The 20,022-nt window shown below is 46.3% G+C and overlaps 2 protein-coding genes across 8 annotated transcripts in view; both read left to right on the top strand.

Moving 5' to 3' along the window:
• tbc1d13 (TBC1 domain family, member 13) overlaps nucleotides 1–2,940 on the top strand; it is a 10,310-nt gene extending 7,370 nt beyond the window's left edge. For 2 of the 3 annotated variants that reach the window (XM_073934796.1, XM_073934797.1), the window contains exons 8-12: nucleotides 97–307; nucleotides 638–801; nucleotides 1,539–1,699; nucleotides 1,819–1,876; nucleotides 1,961–2,940. In XM_073934796.1, coding sequence (XP_073790897.1) covers nucleotides 97–307; nucleotides 638–801; nucleotides 1,539–1,699; nucleotides 1,819–1,876; nucleotides 1,961–2,026 — 660 coding nt within the window. In that variant the 3' untranslated portion in view covers nucleotides 2,027–2,940. 3 annotated transcript variants of the gene reach the window in all.
• A 2,297-nt stretch (nucleotides 2,941–5,237) lies between these two features.
• LOC101885008 (ral guanine nucleotide dissociation stimulator) overlaps nucleotides 5,238–20,022 on the top strand; it is a 30,756-nt gene continuing 15,971 nt past the window's right edge. For 4 of the 5 annotated variants that reach the window (XM_073935573.1, XM_073935572.1, XM_073935571.1 and 1 more), the window contains exons 1-11: nucleotides 5,238–5,918; nucleotides 13,384–13,667; nucleotides 14,682–14,756; nucleotides 15,032–15,222; nucleotides 15,323–15,444; nucleotides 15,975–16,190; nucleotides 16,550–16,738; nucleotides 16,839–16,910; nucleotides 19,070–19,156; nucleotides 19,639–19,671; nucleotides 19,827–19,948. In XM_073935573.1, coding sequence (XP_073791674.1) covers nucleotides 5,892–5,918; nucleotides 13,384–13,667; nucleotides 14,682–14,756; nucleotides 15,032–15,222; nucleotides 15,323–15,444; nucleotides 15,975–16,190; nucleotides 16,550–16,738; nucleotides 16,839–16,910; nucleotides 19,070–19,156; nucleotides 19,639–19,671; nucleotides 19,827–19,948 — 1,418 coding nt within the window. In that variant the 5' untranslated portion in view covers nucleotides 5,238–5,891. Of the gene's footprint in view, nucleotides 5,919–13,383; nucleotides 13,668–14,681; nucleotides 14,757–15,031; nucleotides 15,223–15,322; nucleotides 15,445–15,974; nucleotides 16,457–16,549; nucleotides 16,739–16,838; nucleotides 16,911–19,069; nucleotides 19,157–19,638; nucleotides 19,672–19,826; nucleotides 19,949–20,022 lie in introns of all 5 variants that reach the window. The other variant, XM_073935574.1, reaches the window with a different exon arrangement.

Raw genomic sequence — 20,022 nt, 5'->3', positions numbered from 1 at the left:
GGACAGACGGAAGCAGAGCTGCTGGTGCTGGACTGCTGTGTGTGTGCGTGTGTGTGTGTGTGTGTGTGTGTGTGACGTGTCTCCTCTCCTCCACAGGTCAGTTCTCCAGGTAAAGCGCTGCACCTGTATCCCTCTAATGAGTATGCGGTTCTCCCGAACGGCTGTGAGGCGCACTGGGAGGTGGTGGAGCGCATCCTCTTCATCTACGCCAAACTCAACCCCGGCATCGCCTACGTGCAGGGCATGAACGAGATCGTGGGGCCCGTTTACTACACCTTCGCCACCGACCCCAACAGCCAGTGGAAGGGTAACACACACACACACACACACACACACACACACACTGTAAGCCTGCATGCTCTGCATCATGTCCGCCGCTGTGTTCAAACAGGAGACATTATTCCAGCAGCTTCAGTGTCTCCTCTATATCCATGACAGAGGTCAGCGATCCTCCAGCTCCAGAATATAATAATGAAGAATTCAGATGTGTGTGTTTGTGTTTATTTTCACAGCAATACAGTAATGCCACTGAATTTGCTGCATATGTCACAAACACTCCACACATTATCACTCACTGTAGTGTTTTTTTTTTGGACTGAATAAAGCATGTCAGACGGTGTGTGTGTGTGTGTTGTAGAGCACGCTGAGGCCGACACCTTCTTCTGCTTCACGAACCTGATGTCAGAGAACAGAGATAACTTCATCAAGAGCCTGGACGACTCTCAGTGCGGCATCACCTTCAAGATGGAGAGCGTCTTCTCCAGACTCAAGCAGAAGGACACTGAGCTCTACATCAGACTGGTGAAATACACACACACACACACACACACTCACACACACACACACACACACACACACACACACACACACACACACACACACACCACACACACACACCACACACACACACCACACACACACACACACACCACACACACACACTCACCACACACACACACACACCACACACACACACACACACACACACACCACACACACACACACACACACACACACACACACACACTCACACACACACACACACTCACACACTCTCACTCACTGGCTGACAGGGGCTCTCTCGCTCTGGAATATTCACAGTTGAGCAGAGGTGACTCTAGTGTCTCTGACAGCAGGTGTCGGGGTGAACGGGTCTATAATGACTGATTCTCTGGGATGGAGCTGTGGTGTTTTAATAAGAGGCTTAATGACAGCTAGTGTTAGAGTTTTAGGAATGTGTCCTAACAGTAGGGATGAAGTCAGGACGTTAAACTCCTGGAAACAGTTGTGTTGATAATGTGGTGGGTACAGGATCTAGTGTAGACGCTGCTGATTCAGAGGAGTTCAGCAGTCTGGACAGTTCCTCATCACCTGCCTAATGCGTCAAATTATATTCATTAATATGTAAGACATTGTTTTAAAACTAACAATAATAAATGCATTAAAACACTAATAGTAATATTCAGTGTGTGTGTGTGTGTGTGTGTGTGTGTGTGTGTGTGTGTGTGTGTGCGTGCGTGCGTGTGTGTGTGTTTCAGCAAGAGCAGAACATTAAGCCGCAGTACTTCACCTTCCGCTGGCTGACGCTGCTGCTCTCTCAGGAGTTTCTGCTTCCAGATGTGATCCGGATCTGGGATTCACTGTTTTCACATCAGGACCGCTTCGAGTTCCTCATCCCTGTGTGCTGCGCAATGCTGACGTAAGATTATGCTGACGTATGACCCACTCTTACTTCTGACGTGAGGTCACACACTGCTGCTGTTCAGGGAATGAGCATGTGGTTCTGCTTCTGTGCTTCACATCTGTGTGTTTCTGCAGACTGATCCGAGATCAGCTGCTGGCGGGAGACTTCACTACAAACATGAGACTACTGCAGGTAACACACACTAATACACACACACACACACACACACTCTCTGTCCTGTATGCGTGGTGACGTGTGTTCTGTGCTGTCCTCCAGGATTACCCCATCTCTGACGTTCACTCCATCCTCATTAAAGCTAAAGAACTGCAGGACAGCTTGTAGCCCCGCCCCACAGGCCCCACCCTCTCACAGGCCACGCCTCCAGGCTGATGATTGACAGCAGTGCCGCCCATCTCTCCGGGTGGGACCCAACGTTTGCCTTGTGTGATTGAGTTTGGTCTCAGGTAGACGAGTGTGTGTGTGTGTGTGATTGAGTGTGTGCGTGAGTGTGTGTGTGTGTGTGTGTATGAAGCACTCCAGATCTCCTGAACGCTCCAGTATGAACAGATCTCAGATCAGAGGATGGTCAGATGATGGACTCCTGTATTTATATCAGTGATTGTTTACGTCTCTGTTGATGATTGATTATTGATCAGCTCCGTCACACGCCAGCACACCTACTGTCCACAGCTGAAGAACACCACACACTCTCCACACTACACACACACACATTCAGTCAAATACACACACCTACACACTCTCATACATACACTCATCCTCTTATGCGCACATCCTCACACACACATACACATTCAGTAACACAACACACACTCTCACACACATACACTCATGCAAACATTCACTCATATCACACATTCACACACACACACACACATTCACTCAAAGGCATTCACTCACACACACACACACACACTTACACTCTCTCTCTTACACACACACACACACACTGGTTATTCCGCCGTCATGCCACAGTGTGCAGCAGATCTCCCTCTGCTGGGTCTCTGAGGCTAGGTCAGTGTGTTCACAGGTGTGTTGATCAGCTGTTTAGTGTGTGTGTGTGTGTGTGTGGACGGACGGACGGACAGATGAAGCTCTTCCTGGTCTCTCTTCACTCTTAATGTTCTGCTCTGTTTTCTTCTTCTGCATGTTTTTGTATGCCGCGTCTGCAGTTCTCTGTTGTATATCCGTGTTTTTACAGCGCTGCAGACGCACAATAAACACACACAACTACACAACCTGCACCTCACTTGACTGTGTGTTCAGGGGGGAATTGTTCCAAGGTGGTGCAGTGGTCAGCACTGTGGTCTCACAGCAAGAAGGTCTCTGTTTCGAGCCTCGGCTGGGTCAGTTGGCGTTTCTGTGTGGAGTTTGCATGTTCTCCCCGTGTTGGCGTGGGTTTCACAGTCCAAACACATGCACTATAGGGCAACTGATCAACTAAACTGGCCGCAGTGTGTGTGTGATAAAGTGTGTATAGGTGTTTCCCAGTACTGGGTTGCAGCTGCAAGGACTTCCGCTGCGTAAAACGTATACTGGAATAGCTGGTAATTAATAAATGAATAGTAATTATTAAAGGGGTGAAGCCGAAAAGAAAATGAATGAATGAATGAATGAGTTGGCGGTTCATTCCACTGTGGTGACACTAAATTGTAATTTTCTGTCATTTCATCTACTGTACTGCTTTGTCCAATCAGCAGCTGCCGTATGAGCCCAAGCCCACCCTAAAAATCCCGCCCCACACACTACGAATTAAGAAAACATGTGACTTTAAGCATTTTAGTGTGCACTGCAGACACTAGTGCACTTCAGAGTGTACAGCGCACTGAAATGAGCTGTAATGTAAAATATCTCAATTTAAACACACACATTTGTGTTGAAGAGGGCTAAATTATAACTTGACCACAGGATGAAGAGTGAAACATGCAGTGTACAATACTCTACTTGCATATTTTACTACTTCATTTCATTTTCTTCATGTTGATCTCGCAGTTTTTGTCTTTTTTTTTGTTTAATCCTCTAATTATTATGGATATTAATTATTATAGACTAGATATTTTACCCTAATGTGTTTAAACTGAATGCAAATGAGAACTGTTGCCTTGGAGACTGTCCTGACTGGTTTATACAGGGTGTTTTTGAACTGGTTTTAGCTATAAAGTGGTTTAAACTCCTCCTGGGAAACAGTTCTGACCTGTTATTGGTGATCTGGATTTGTTTGTAGTAAACTCTAATGGCACACATTTGTTTCGAACCGTTCATCATAACACTGGAAACGGCACAATGTGTAGTATGTAGTGGGCAGTGTGTAGTATGTAGTTTACAGTATGTTTTCTGCATTATACATTAGGCAGTATACTTTAGTTTACAGGATGTATTGTAGAGTATGTACTGGGCATTATACATTAGGCAGTGTACTATGCAGTATGCAAGTAAGGTGAAAACACTGCAGTGCTTTAGTCGGTATACTGTAATTAATGGTGTGTATTGGACAGTGTGCAACGTTTAGCATACAAGTTGTATTGTGCAATATGCTGTGCGTTAGTATACAGTGTGCAGTATAAAGTGTCCACTATAGAGTATGCAGTGTGTTTACAATATATTATAAAGTCAACTGTAGTATATAGTATGTATTGTACAGTATACTGTATGCAGAGTGTGTAGTATACAGTATACATTCTCTACTTTACCATATGTAGTGTAGTGTACAATATACATTGTGTAGTATGCAGTGCATTAGGCAGTACACAGTATGCACTTGAGATAATGTAATGTGTTGTTTATATGTATTAGGCAGTATGGACTTCATTGGGTAGAGTATTTAGTGTGCAGTATACAATATGAGATGTGTTGTTCGTATATATTTGGCAATAAAGTGTAGTATAGAGTATGTGTAGCATACAGTATGTATTGTGCAGTATGGAGTTCACAGGGTAGTATGCAGTATAGAATATTAAGTGTGCAGTATACTGTATGAAATATGTTGTTATTACATATTAGACAGTGAACTGAAGTATACAGTATGTATTGTGCAGTATGCAGTGTATTAGTACACAGTATGCAGCATAAAGTGTCCACTATAAAATATATAGTATGCATTGAACAGTATACTGTATGCAGAGTGTGTAGTATACAGTATGTATTGTGCAGTATGGAGTTCACTAGGTAGTACACAGTATGCAGTAAACAGTATTTAGTGTGCACTGTACTGTATGAAATGTGTTATTAATATGTGTTAGGCAGTGAACTGTAGTATACAGTATGTACTGTGCAGAATGCACTGCATTAGGCAGTATGGGGTATGTAGTGTGCACTACGCAGTGCGCATACAGGGCAGATGTCAGTCGAGCATCTCCTTGTCTCCATGGAAACTCCTCCTGAGGCGCGTGCGCGTTCATTAGGCGTCCTGTGATCGTGACTCGCATCCAGCAGATGAAGTGTACACTATGCGCGTCTGTTCTCGCTAGTGTGTGTGCTGGATAGTGTCATCTTCAGCGAGCACACGCCCTCCGCTGCCGCGCGCCCCCCGCATCCCGTGCGCGTTCCCGCCGCAGACCCACAAACCCACATCAGAATAACAACACGGCATCCGTGCGGGGATAGAGCCGGATCTGGAGCGGGATCTGGTTCGGGGTCAGGATCGGGATTCGGTCGGAGCGGCGTTCTGGATTCGGGCCTGATCCGATTCTCCAGTGTGGATTTAAACGGACACCGATCAACGAGCCAGAGCTGCTGGTTCTGAGGAAACACCGAGAGCCGGTCGATGAGTGATGGAGGAGAAGAAGAACCATCAGAATCAGAACCAGAACCCCGCTGATGAATAATCTGCGCTGTGGAGCATTCAGGAGCCCACTGATCTCCAGCATCGCCTCCATTTTGGATCTGATTTAATATCGCGGCTTGATTCGCGCTGATGGATGTGTGTGTGTGATCCTGCCGGGTCTGCGGCGGTGTGTGTGTGTGTGTGTGAGTGTGTGTGAGTGTGTGTGTGTGGATGATGAACTGCAGATTTGATGATTATTCACATATTGATCTGATCGAGTTCATCAGCAGTCAAAGAAAGACGCGGACAGAGGAGCGGAGCCGGTTCTGATTCGGTTCAGAGATGGAAGATTCGGATCAGTGAATGAGCCCCTCGTGATGGAGGGGTGAAGAGTGTGTCCTCAACACTGATGAAGATGATGAGCTGATGAAGATGATGATGCTGGAGACACAGGTACATCAGTTCTGTCTCTTTACTGTGGTGAATCACTGACTCGTTCGGTTCTGATATATGATTCAATTGATTCGTGTTCAGAATAAAGACTGCTCTCCTGTAACACACACACACACACTCGCGCGCGCTCATATATGATCTAATGATGTGTGTTTGAGAGAGAGTGTGTGTTTAAGGGCCACACACTGAATCCGGGCCCCAGTCAATAAAGGGATCATGACTGTGAGCAAATGAACAGCTTTCACTGAATCCAGGCTGATCATTTGATTCATCAACACGAGTGAACGAAGCTTTGTTGATTTTGGTTAATTGACTCGTGATTCATTCATTGATTAATCTCACACTTTGATTGATCAGTTCCCTGAGTGTAGCAGCTTGTTCATTAAGTGCTTTAACAATTCATTATGATTCATTAATCTGGCTCTTAATGAATCTTTTTCTGTCCGGTGACTTGAGTTGATCATTCGTGTATTAATTGTGTTTAAGAGTTTTGCAGATAAAGACGCAGAGCACATGCTGCTGAAATTAATCTGAATGTTTCCATCACCTTCACTTGTTCAGTCGTTTACCTTTCATCTGATCATCTGTTGTGTAATAGTGGAAATCCAGACACTCAAACTGAATCAAACGAGTCACTTCAGCCCAAACTGTGGAATCACAAACACTTTACAGTCACATGCTGTGTGTGTGTGTGTGTGTGTGTGTGTGTGTGTGTGTCAGATTATGATGTGTTTTGAATCATGAATCTCTGCTGTGGGAGTCGATTCGCTCGTGTCGTTGTGTTTGTGTCTGTCGGAGTGAAATCTGACACAGGAAGTGTTTGGCTGCTGTCCATTACATGTGTGTGTGTGTGTGTTCACATTCACCCAAGATAAACCTTCTGTCCAAAGATTCACACAGTTTGAGTATCTGAATCATGATCCATTATCTGTCCAATCAGCTCTCTATGTATCAGATATTTACACTAGATATTGCATATGAGCCCTGAGCATGTGTCAATAGCGCCGCCATATTGGTCAGGGCTTCCAGGACATAATCAATTCAGCTGCACTCGCCAAGACTAAAGCCAGTGTGAAGATGCTGGACTGTAGCGCTGTGTACGAGTGTAGTCATGAGCACAGGCAGAACACTTCATAGGGAAGATTCTGTTTATGTTTGTGTGTTCTGAACTCCACAAGTGTGGTTACTGATGATGATCCAGTCTCTACTGCACTGACCATGAGGCAAAGCAGCAGCAGCAGCTCACACTCAACACTCTGATGCTGGTTTAGTGGAGTAAAATCAGCAACACTGAACATTAAATATGACAACAAGACGCTGTCAGGACACGGATTAGACCAAATCTAACAGGGAGGGAGAATAACACATCTCCATGCACACAAACACATGCTCTTTATCAGTGATGCCCGCCGGTCACTGATCCATCCATATAGAGAAGTGATGTACAATTATAATATTCATAATTAATAATACAACATTAGCACACTGACAGCAAGACACTCCTGTTCATGGATATATGTGTGTGTATATCTCTGGCTCTGTATGGCCAGTCCTCCACTGCACCTTGGTCCTGCATTCATTTTAAAGGAGCTCTACCCTGTACCAAAATGGCGGCTCTATTGACGCATTCCTTCCAATAGACAACAACAGCGCAGGCGACATCTAGTGTAAATATCTATGGCCATGCATGAGATGAAGCCCCGTTCACATTTATCCTTAATCCAGAGCCAGTGTACTGTACAGTAGGCTCTTTACTGGGAGTTTGATTGACAGGTGATGTGACCAATCACAGAGTCCGCATGATGTGCTTCACATCTATGCAGCAGTGAAGCGTACAGTAGAGGAGAGCGGTCACTCAGGCCTATTCCTCATACATCAGCTCCAGCTCAGAGGAGGAACAGCTGATGCGGTGTGTCTCGGCTGTGTTCTGGTCATTGTAAGTGCAGTCGTCTGAAGTGTTGGAGTACACTACAGCTCACAGTGGCGTGTTCAGCTGACGCCGCTGCTCATGTCGGCGCTGTCCTGCTGCTCAGAGAGCCGTGATGATCTGTGAATGTCTTGTTTCCTTCATGAACAGATGTAGTGATGTTCAGCTGAAGGGCCTTTCACTCTGAGCTGCTTCAGGCCTGTCATGATGGAGAAGCAGGTGCGGAAAACAGCCAGTAGGTGGCGTCAGTCAGTCTGAATCATTCATTCAAGCGATTCATTCAAAACCGCTGATTCACACTGAACTGATTCCTGAATCACTGACTCATGATTCATTCAGGAAGGAGACCAGTGTTCTGTTTGACAATAGTGTGTCCACACTTGCTCTCTATATAACACACACACACTAGTGAACTACAGCTGATGTGTGTGTGTGTGTGTTTAGATATGTGCGTTGATGATGTTGTGTGTTTTTGAGGATGTTTGTAAGGCTGATGAAGGATGCGACCTTCAGCATCATACTCTGTGTGTGTCTGTGTGTGTGTGTGTTTCCCATGAGTTCATAGTTCATCCTGTGAGTGTGAAATCACAGCTGTTCTGCTGCATTCTGGGTAATACGGTGTGGTGTGTGTGTGTGTGTGTGAGAGAGAGACAGAAAGTGTGTTAATGCTCAAGTCAAGGGTCATTTCAAGTCTGTGTCCTGTAGGCTGCTCTGGATAATGTGTGTGTGTGTGTGTGTGTGTGTGTGTGTGTGTGTGTGTTTTATAATCAGTGATGTTGATCTTGTGTTATCTGTGTGCATCAGTCGGCCACTAGAGGGCTCAGTTGTTATAGTTTGCTTCACAAAAGTAAAAAAGCAAAACAAATAGCTAAATACTGATATACGACATCATACATAACACACACACACACACACACACAGACATATGCATGCATGCACACACACATATACTCCTCCAACGTTTCTCTAAGATTATATTTAGACCTTTATAACGCCTCACAGACGGACATTTAAATCCAGCTTTACAGTACAGAATTGGCTCAAACAGCACAGCTGACGACCCTCCCTCACACTGATATTACACACATGAAGTCTGAAAAACCTCAAAACATCATCATCATTATTATTATTAGTACAATAATTATGAAAACATTAATAAACATGATTGCATCAGTTCCCCCAAACTGCACGAACACCATCAATAAGACAGCGCTGTAGTGTACTGGATATTTGTAAGGCTGTTGTGCATGTTACATACATTGAGAAGGGGTAAACAATAACTCGCTGTATGAATGCTGGAATGTCTCAATAATGTTCCACTAAAAATGCGGGAAGGTCACATGACCATCAGGAGTAACGCAGCATCTCATTGGTCGCAGGACGCGCTGTCTGCTCTCACGGTCTCCAGAGTTTGTTCTTCTGAGGTAACTTTGTGAGAGTCTGTTCTGTGTTTTTGGAATCGAGCTGTCAGTATTATCTGTGCAGCTTTTATTGCTGCTTATAGATTCTTCATTGCTGAGTTGGTCTGATCTCGCTCTGGTAAAGCTGAGGTCTTGATGACGGGCTGATGTTTCCTGTCGGTTTACTGATGTCTGCCTGATATTGTTAATCACACAACAAATGTTTTAATTTGGCCTGAACAAAAATAAACGTTTAACATGGCTTCAGTGAGGTTTTAGGTTCAGAAATCAGCACCAGTGATGTGTTATATGTGTTACACTGTGCTGCTCAGCGCTCGGGCTGCTCATGGGAAACATGGTCAGATTGCGGTTCTCGATGGCTGCATCTCCAGCTCTTCATCTGTTCTAGTGCAGGCAGACACAGCAGTTATAAGCTGTTATAGAGCGAAATCAGTGGACGGGCACGCACTGCTGGGGGGCCCTGCGTGATTATGGGCCCCACGTCGTCGAGATTAGCAATAATTGAAAATCCGGCAACCGCAATAATCAAATTCCTGGCAACAACTGTGGTCGCAACCAAAGTTCACAGGTCTGTGTTCTCTGAACTCCTCTCAAGCGCTGGACGTCTTCATTCTGATTGGTTGCCGCTGAACCGCATCATAGCTCATTACCATAAAGTTGACTTGATTTCAAGTCCTCCTCAACGTCCACACCGGAGAAGACGCGCCGCGCTGCTCCTCGCCACCGGTTCTCATTGAAAAAGTATGACTTCCGGCTACTTTGACGCTCTCGCCGCTTGTTTGTGAACGCTACCCCCCCATCATCGCTCCACCCCGACCCCCTTTCCCGCTCATCAATTTAAAATCACTTCCTCGCATCGTCGCTCCACCGACTCTCCCCGTCCCATTAGTTTGTGATCGCTCCCCCCAGTCTCTCCCACACAGACACAGAACAGACGTCTAGGAGACGCGACCCTGCTGTAGACATCTACACTGAGCAGTTCATCTCTCCTGCTAAATGGATCACTTTTGCTTCACTCATCCTCCTTCAGCTTAGTCCCTATATCCATCAGGGGTGGCCACAGCAGAATGAACCGCCAACTATTCCAGCATATGTTTTACACAGCAGATGCCCTTCCAGCTGCAACCCATCACTGGGAAACACCCTTACACAATCATTCTCACACACACACATACACTTCTGTCAGTGTAGTTGATCAGTTCCCCTATAGCGCATGTGTTTGGACTGTGGGGGAAACCAGAGCACCCGGAGGAAACCCACACCAACACGGGGAGAACATGCAAACTCCACACAGAAACACCAACTGACCCAGCCGAGACTCAAACCGGTGACCTGAGTGCTGAGGACACAGTGCTACACCACTGAGACACCGTGTCGCCCACCTCATGCTTCAGTTTGCCATCAAATCTCCTGACCAATCAGATGCTCTCTAGTGTCTGACATGCCCCGCCCCGTTCATGACGCTCCACTCATCCTGTCAAATGATAATATTCACATCATCACAGCATATCCTGCAGAAACACAGCGGGTCTGAATGGCAGTGTGTGTGTGTGTGTGTGTGTGTGTGTGTGTGTGTGTGATAGCGCAGTTTACACTCTTATTGAGTCAAGGGGATCTCTTATGAAGCCACTTTTACACACACAGCTTCAGTTCTGCACACACACACTGTTCATCTCACACACCCAGACACACACACACACACGTTTGTTTTTGTGAAAAGTGGGGACATTACATAGGTTTCCATTCATTTTATACTGTCCAAACCGTATATTATATTGCCCTCACCCCACCCCACCCCTAAACCCAACCATCACAGCAGACTGTGTGCAGCTTTACTCTTAAAGAGATTTATAAGCATTTTGAGAAATGAGGAATGATGTCCTCATACTTCACCTCCTTTTTGTAATAGCTGTGTCATACCCATGTCATTATACAGATCAGTGTCCTGATATGTCACAAAAACACGTACACACACACTCACACACAAATACTTTTTATAACACTCTTCATCTTATAAACACTCATCTCTTTCACACACACACACACGCACGCACGCACGCACGCACGCACACACACACACACACACACACATTCTATAACAAACACACATACTTTTCCTCTCACACACTGTCTCCCTCAGTTGAATGTAGATGTGTGTATCGCCAAAGCATTCTCAGTGTTTACATTAATCGGATCCTCTGAACACACACACACACACACACCGCAGTGGCGGAGATAAGACTGTGATAATAATATAATAATAATACAGCACTAATAATCAGCATATCTGACATTTCACCGAACATTTCAGGATTCATTTATAACAGTCTAGATTCAGGGCGCGCGCGCGTGTGTGTGCGCGTGTGTGTGTGTGTGTGAGAGCGTCTCTTTCACTCTCTCTGTCTGACACACACGGCGCGTGCGCTCGGCGGTATTCGCGCTGTTTCCCGGTACCGGCGCGCTGTTGTTCTGTTGCCCGTGATCCGGGCTCCGGTTCCGGCATGTTCGACGCCAGCGTTTGGCGGATCCGGAGCATCCGGGAGTCCGTGAGACTCGAGATTCACGACGAACCGAATCCTGCGGTGCTGAACCGATTCACTCAGCTGGACCCGGACGCGCCTCAGCTGGAGGTACAATAACACACACACACACACACACACACACACACACACACGCACACACACACACACACACAGACTCTGACACAGCCTCCTGATACACTCTTCACTACCAGCACAGGATATATTAACATGTCGATGATAATGAACATTAAATCTGTCCTCCTCATCATCATCATCATCAGGGTTAGAGCTGCTTCAGTCTGGAGATGTGTGAGTGATGCTGCTGTAGTAAACAACACTGTGTGTGTGTGTGTGTGTGTGTGTGTGCTGTCACGTGTGTCAAATGGTGATGGGGAGTCAGAGTGGGTAAACTGATTTATATTTATTTATCTATTTATAATCGCAAATAACCCATTATCATTATCACTATGTATATAACCATTTGTGTGTGTGTGTGTGTGTGTGTGTGTGAGTAGGGTGTGGTGTAAATATAGAGCTGATCATTAATGAAGAGCTGATGGTTATGTATCCTGTGCTTTAATGAGTGTGTGTGTGTGTGTGTGTGTGTGTGTGTGTGTGTGTGTGTGTGTGTGTGTGTGTGTGTGTGTGTGTGTGTGTGTGTGTGTGTGTGTGTGTGTGTGTGTGTGTGTGTGTGTGTGTGCGCGCGCGCGCAGGTCTTTCAGTGATGATCAATATCTGATCATACTGAAACGTGAGATTCTGATAACTCTGTGTGTGTGTGTGTTCGAGTAAATATGCATGTTTATGTCTGTGTTTAAGTGTCTGTGTAAATGTGTATGTTCATGTGTGTGTGTGTGTGTATGACGGTGTGTGTGGGTTTTGTGTGAGATTGTGTGACTGTAAATGTGCATGTTCATGTTTGTGTCTGAGTGTGTGTGTTTGAGTAAATGTGTATATCCGTGTCTGTGAATGTGTGTGTGTAATTATGCTTGTTCATGTGTGTGTGTGTTTGTCTGTCTGTGTCTGAGAGAGTGTGTGACTGTGTAAATATGCATGTTTGTGTTTGAGTATCGGTGTGAGTGTGTGTGTGTGTGTGTCTGTGTGTGAGTGATGCTGAATCAGTTAGTGTGTGTTTTTGAGTAAATGTACATGTTCATGCGTGTGTGTGTGTGTGTGTGTGTGTATTTATTTGTGTGATGCTGAATCACTGTCAGTTTGCACAGATGACGCTGTGTAAGTTGTTTTGAGTCTGTGTGTGTGTGTGTGTGTGCTATTGATCGCAGTGATGTTTCCTGAAACTGGACACACCTCAGTCTGAGTCTGAGCGCTGACGCCAGATCAGTTCTCCAGCTCTGACCCAGAGCACGCTGCTGTGACCCAGCTAATACATCTGCACTTCTGCGCTGAGACACACACACACACACACACACACACACACACACACACACACTCTTACAGCACAGTGCTAACAGGTGTTCTGATGTTCTGATATAGAAATATTGATTAGTTAGAATGAAAACAACAGAAGCCCCCAGTCCACAGAGAACTAGTGTGTGTGTGTGTGTGTGTGTGTGTGTGTGTGTGTGTGTGTGCAGAACGCGAGTCAGGAGATCGGGGAGGAGGTGGAGGAGGGTGCGGTGTTCAGCATCACCGTGAGGAAGGTGCAGGTGTACCAGTCGTCCTCCAGCAGGGGGCAGCAGCAGCACTCAGACTCTCACACCTGTAAGCTGCGCAGCATTAAAGCGGGAACACTGGAGCGGCTGGTGGAGAACATGCTGACCGCCTTCAGGGGGAACGACTCCACATACGTCACCATCTTCCTCTGCACATACAGGACATTCGCCACCACCAAACAAGTGCTGGACCTGCTGCTCAACAGGTCACACACACACACACATACACACACACATGGCAAAAGATCAAGCACAGATTCACTCAAACACACACACATTCTCTCTCTCACACGCACATATACACACACACACACACACACACAACTGGCAAAAGTCAAGCACAGATTCACTCAAACACACACACACACAAACATGCACATTATCTCAAACACACACTCAAATACACACTTATAAACATAGAAATTTTACCAAACACACACACACATGCATGCACAAGAAGAACAAAGCACAAATTCACTCAAACACATACACAAACATGAACATTCTCTCAAACACACACACACACACAAATACATATTCTGCCAAACACACACACACACAAACATGTGTATTATCTTAAACACACACAAATACACACACACATCCACTTTCTCTCAAACATACACATTCCCTCAAACACACACACATTAAAACACACACACACACACACAAATGCACATTCTACCCACCAACACACACACACACATACAAATGCAAATTCCCTCAAACACACACACACACACAATCCCCCAAGCACACACTTTCTCTTGAAAAAACACACACTCGAACACACACACATAATCATGCACATTCACTCTCAAACACACACTCCAATACAGCCACACACACACATGCACAAATGCACATTCTGCCAAACACACACACACACACACACACACACACACAAATACACGGACAAAAGCAAATTCTCTCAGACACACTCAAACACACACACAATCATGAATCATTCTCTCTCTCACACACACACACACACACACACACACACCCTCTCCTCGACACATACAAACGTGCAGTTACTGAAAAACACACACACAATTGTGCACATTCTCTCAAACACTCTTACACACACACGCATGCAAACACACTCACAAACAGTCACACACAAATTAACACTCACAACCTGGCACACACTTTTACATACACAGTTACTCAAGGGGTGTGTGTGTGTGTGTGTGTGTGTGTGTGTGTGTGTTTAACAGGTATGCTAAACTGCAGCAGCAGCCGGGGCCAGACGTGCGCAGGATGACGTCAGATGAGCGCACTGAGCTCAGGAAGTACGAGTCTTCTCTCTTTAAATCACACAGAGTGCTCAGATGTCACGTTACTCCATGATGAAGACCTGAAGACTCGTTTGTGCAGCGTTTAGCCTGATGCTCTTGTCAGTTTGATCAGGAGAGTTAAACACTTAAGCAGTGAGATGTGTTTCTCCCAGAGCTTATTCAGAGAGCAACAGCTCAACCTGCAGCTGCTGTCCAGGATTCTGCAGATGTGTGTGTGGCCCTGTAGGAGTGTGTGTGTGGGAGTAAAGTGTGTATGTGTGTGTCCGCAGCACCATCTCCTCCATCCTGGGAGCGTGGCTGGATCAGTACTCAGAGGACTTCTGGAAGCCTCCGGAATACAGCTGTCTGCGGCGCCTCATCCTCTACCTGCAGATCAACTTCCCGGGGTCGGACCTGGAGCGCCGCGCCTGCAACCTGCTGAGCCACTTCCACCGCAGACTGCAGCACGCCGAGCCCGACCGTGCGCTTCACACTGCTATAATGATCCATAATACTGCTGCTATAGTCACCATGCACATCTGTGTGTGACTGTGTGTGTGTGTGTGTGTGTGTGTGTGCAGTGCTGGAGCAGGGCTGCTGTGCGTTCTCTCTGCTGGAGGAGAACGGCTTCGAGGAGGAGCGACCAGACTTCCTCAGCTTCGACCCCACTGTGGTGGCAGAGCAGTTCACACTGATGGACGCAGTGAGCAACACACACACACACACACACACACACATACACACACACACACACACACACACACGAAATCTGCAGTTTTACTTCTTCACAAGCCCTTCTCCTCGTGGAGATCAAAACCATGTCCCCCCAAGGTCAAAATGTACTGGTATTGCTATACTCATGGGGACATTTGATCCCCAGATTGTCTGGAATACAAGATACACACACACTCATACACACTCTAATGCCCTCACACACACACACTTGCATGCATACACACCCTCTAACAGCAGGGGTCACCCACCCTGTTCCTAGAGATCCACCTCCATGTCTGAGCACACACACACACACACACACACACACACAAACACACACACACACACCTGTCTGTGATGATCAGGTGCTGCTGCAGCTCCTCATTACTGCTTCAGGTGTGTGTGTGTGATCAGGGATGGAGGAGATCTCCAGGAACAGGGCCCTGCTAACACATACATACAAGTACACACACTCGCTCACACACACACACTCTGAGTCTGAGTCTGTGTGTTCCGCAGGAGCTGTTCAAGCGTGTGGTGCCCTATCACTGTCTGGGCAGCATCTGGTCTCAGCGGGATAAGAAGGGTAAGGAGCACCTGGCGCCCACCATCCGCGCCACCGTCAGCCAGTTCAACCGCGTCACCAACTGCGCCATCGCCACCTGCCTGAGCGACCGCACGCTCAAACACACACACCGCGCACGCATCCTGGAGCACTGGATACAGGTGGCCAGGGTCAGTCACACACACACACACACGCTTAAACACACACACACACACACACACACACACACACACACACACACACACACCGCGCACGCATCCTGGAGCACTGGATACAGGTGGCCAGGGTCAGTCACACACACACACACACGCTTAAACACACACACCGCGCACGCATCCTGGAGCACTGGATACAGGTGGCCAGGGTCAGTGACACACACACGCTCAAACACACACACCGCGCACGCATCCTGGAGCACTGGATACAGGTGGCCAGGGTCAGTCACACATAGACACACACTCTAACATACACACACACACATATAAACACACACACCCTCTGTTGTTTACCGCCGTGTCTTCTCCCTCAGGAGTGCCGTATCCTGAAGAACTTCTCGTCTCTGCGTGCGATCCTGTCTGCGCTGCAGTGTAACCCGGTGCACCGGCTCAAGAAGACGTGGGATGAAGTTTCTCGAGAAAACCTGCGCATCTTCCAGGAGCTGTCGGAGATCTTCTCAGACGAGAACAACCACTCGCTGAGCCGAGAGCTGCTCATAAAGGTGCGCAACACACTGCACTGCTCTTCTGTCAGTCTGATCCAGCACTGCACACCTGTGACACGTGTGTGTGTGTGTGTGTGTGTGTGTGTGTGTGTTTCAGGAGGGAACGTCCAAATTTGCCACTCTGGAGATCAACCCGAAGCGAGCCCAGAAGCGTCAGCAGAGAGATCTGGTGAGAGAATCCAACAGCGGACGCCATTTTGGATCTGCCATCTGCAGTTTCCACACTCATTCAGCTTCATTATCATTAGTGGATCACTGATCAACTGAACTCAGCTACTGATCACAGACTACACCACACAAACACCAGCAGCCAGTGCTGTACTCTGTGCTAGACTACACGATTATAGTAGTGTAATCTGAGCTCTCCTAGATTACTTTTAGTGACGTCACAGGATGATCTGGTGCTATTCTGACCAACAGAAATAAAATCGTCTTCATAGTTTGTGATCATCCAGAGGCTGAAGAGCTTTACAGAGTGTGTACAGTGCACTGATGGACAGATAATACTTCACCATACTCACACTAATATAGCCCACTGAGAGAAACACTCAATAACACTACTCCTATATCACTGTAAACAGTAGTGTAGTGTGTGTGTGTGTGTGTGTGTGTGTGTGTGTGAACTTTAGTGTAGTGTGTGTGTGTGTGTGTGTGTGTGTGTGTGAACTTTAGTGTAGTGTGTGTGTGTGTGTGTGTTTGTGTGTGTGTGTGTGAACTTTAGTGTAGTGTGTGTGTGTGTAAACTTTAGTGTAGTGTGTGTGTGTCTATAAACCTTAGTGTTGTGTGTGTGTGTAAACATTAGTGTAGTGTGTGTAAACTGTAGTGTAGTGTGTGTGTCTGTAAACTTTAGTGTAGTGTGTGTGTGTGTGTGTGTAAACATTAGTGTAGTGTGTGTAAACTGTAGTGTAGTGTGTGTGTCTGTAAACTTTAGTGTAGTGTGTGTGTGTGTAAACTTTAGTGTAGTGTGTGTGTCTGTGAACCTTAGTGTTGTGTGTGTGTGTAAACATTAGTGTAGTGTGTGTGTAAACTTTAGTGTAGTGTGTGTAAACTTTAGTGTAATGTCTGTGTCTGTGAACCTTAGTGTTGTGTGTGTGTGTGTAAACATTAGTGTAGTGTGTGTGTAAACTTTAGTGTAATGTGTGTGTCTGTGAACCTTAGTGTTGTGTGTGTGTGTAAACATTAGTGTTGTGTGTCTGTAAATTTAGTGTAGTGTGTGTGTCTGTGAACCTTAGTGTTGTGTGTGTGTGTAAACATTAGTGTAGTGTGTGTGTAAACTTTAGTGTAGTGTGTGTCTGTGAACCTTAGTGTTGTGTGTGTGTGTAAACATTAGTGTAGTGTGTGTGTAAACTTTAGTGTAATGTGTGTGTCTGTGAACCTTAGTGTTGTGTGTGTGTGTAAACATTAGTGTTGTGTGTGTGTGTAAACATTAGTGTAGTGTGTGTGTAAACTTTAGTGCAGTGTGTCCCTTGTCTGTATTGTATGCTGCGTCCCAAATGGCACACTATGCACTTCTGCACTTAAACACTCAGCAGTACAGTAAATGATTGTAGTGTCGTCTCTATTGCAACATTAGTATGTTTTGCTAAGTGGACATTTAAACATTTCCCTGATGACGTTTGCCGGTTGCCAAAATAGCCAAATAAACGACCAAATCACACCTGCCCTGAGCATAACCGCGTTCACCAGCAGGAGGCGCTATAAACACTCTCAGAGGAGAACATTCATTCATTCATTCATTTTCTTGTCGGCTTAGTCCCTTTATTAATCCGGGGTCGCCACAGCGGAATGAACCGGCAGCTTATCCAGCACGTTTTTACACAGCGGATGCCCTTCTAGCTGCAACCCATCTATGGGAAACATTCACACACACACTCATACACTACTGACAATTTAGCCTATCGAGGGAGAACATGCAAACTCCACACAGAAACGCCAACTGAGCAGAGATTCGAACCAGCAACCCAGCGACCTTCTTGCTGTGAGGCGATAGCACTACCTACTGCGCCACTGCGCCACCCCAGAGGAGAACACTGCTGTCACAACCCAGAATGCATACAGTAATGCAACATGAGCGCCCGATAGCTCCGCCCCTTCCGCTACGTGAGCAATGCTGCGGTGGTTGAGTGTGTGAAGTGTCCGTCATCACACACTTCTGTTTACAGTGCAGCGTCCGGCTAACTGAAGTGCTCTTATTAGTGTGAGAGTTTTCAGTGTGAACGCAATACCTACACCGACCTACCTACATGTATGCCATTTGAGACGCACCTGCAGAGTGTGTATATTGTAGTATAGTGTAGTGTGTGTAAACAGCGCCCCCTGTGTGTGCAGACGGTGATGCAGGGCACGATCCCTTACCTGGGCACCTTCCTGACAGATCTGGTCATGATGGACACGGCCATGAAGGACTATCTGGACGTGAGTCTCCGTTTCTCTCCTATAATATTAACACACACACACACACACACACACACACACACACACACACACACACAGACAGACACACACACACACACACACACACACACATCAGTGAAAGACACTTACTCTTCCATCATTCGCTGTAGTGAAGAGCAGAATATAAACAGAGCCACTGAATCCCTCAAACCCCTCTCCTGCTGATTACTGCTGCTCCAGATCTTCATGTTTGATCTAGAGGATCATCTCTTGCCTGTTGTTATGATATGGGCTGTTTATTAACACTCCTGCAGCCCTGATCCTGCTGAATAACTGCTCGTAAGCAGAAGATAAGGAGTTACTGAGTCACAGCAAGGGTTTCTTATGTTGAGGATTGTGGAACAGTGTTCAGACGTGCTCATGGGAGCTCTTGATTGGTTGATGTGTGGATATGCTAATGAGATGCTCTCTGCTGCTGCTGATTGGCTGTGTTGTGTTCTCAGGGAGGCCTGATCAACTTCGAGAAGAGGAGGAAGGTGCGGCTGAGCCGAGCTCGTCTGATATCTCCACATATATATATAAATAAATGAAGATCTATAGAGTATATATATGCACTGCTAATGCTGTGTGTGTGTGTGTGTGTGTGTGTGTGTGTGTGTGTGTGTGTGTGTGTGTGTGTGTGTGTGTGCAGGAGTTCGAGGTCATCGCTCAGATTAAGCTGCTGCAGTTGGCCTGTAATAACTACAACTTCCAGCGTGTGTCTGGATTCAGCGCCTGGCTCTGCAGTGTGGAGAAACTGTCTGAGGCAGAGAGGTGTGTGTGTGTGTGTGAGCGCGTGTGTTCAGTAGCAGAGATGCACACACACAATAACAAATATACTCCAACAC

Source organism: Danio rerio, chromosome 21, assembly GCF_049306965.1.
Source record: "Danio rerio strain Tuebingen ecotype United States chromosome 21, GRCz12tu, whole genome shotgun sequence".
NCBI classification, from domain to species: Eukaryota; Metazoa; Chordata; class Actinopteri; order Cypriniformes; family Danionidae; genus Danio; species Danio rerio.
Note: the sequence above shows the minus strand (reverse complement) of the source record. Positions and strands in the feature narration are given on the sequence as shown.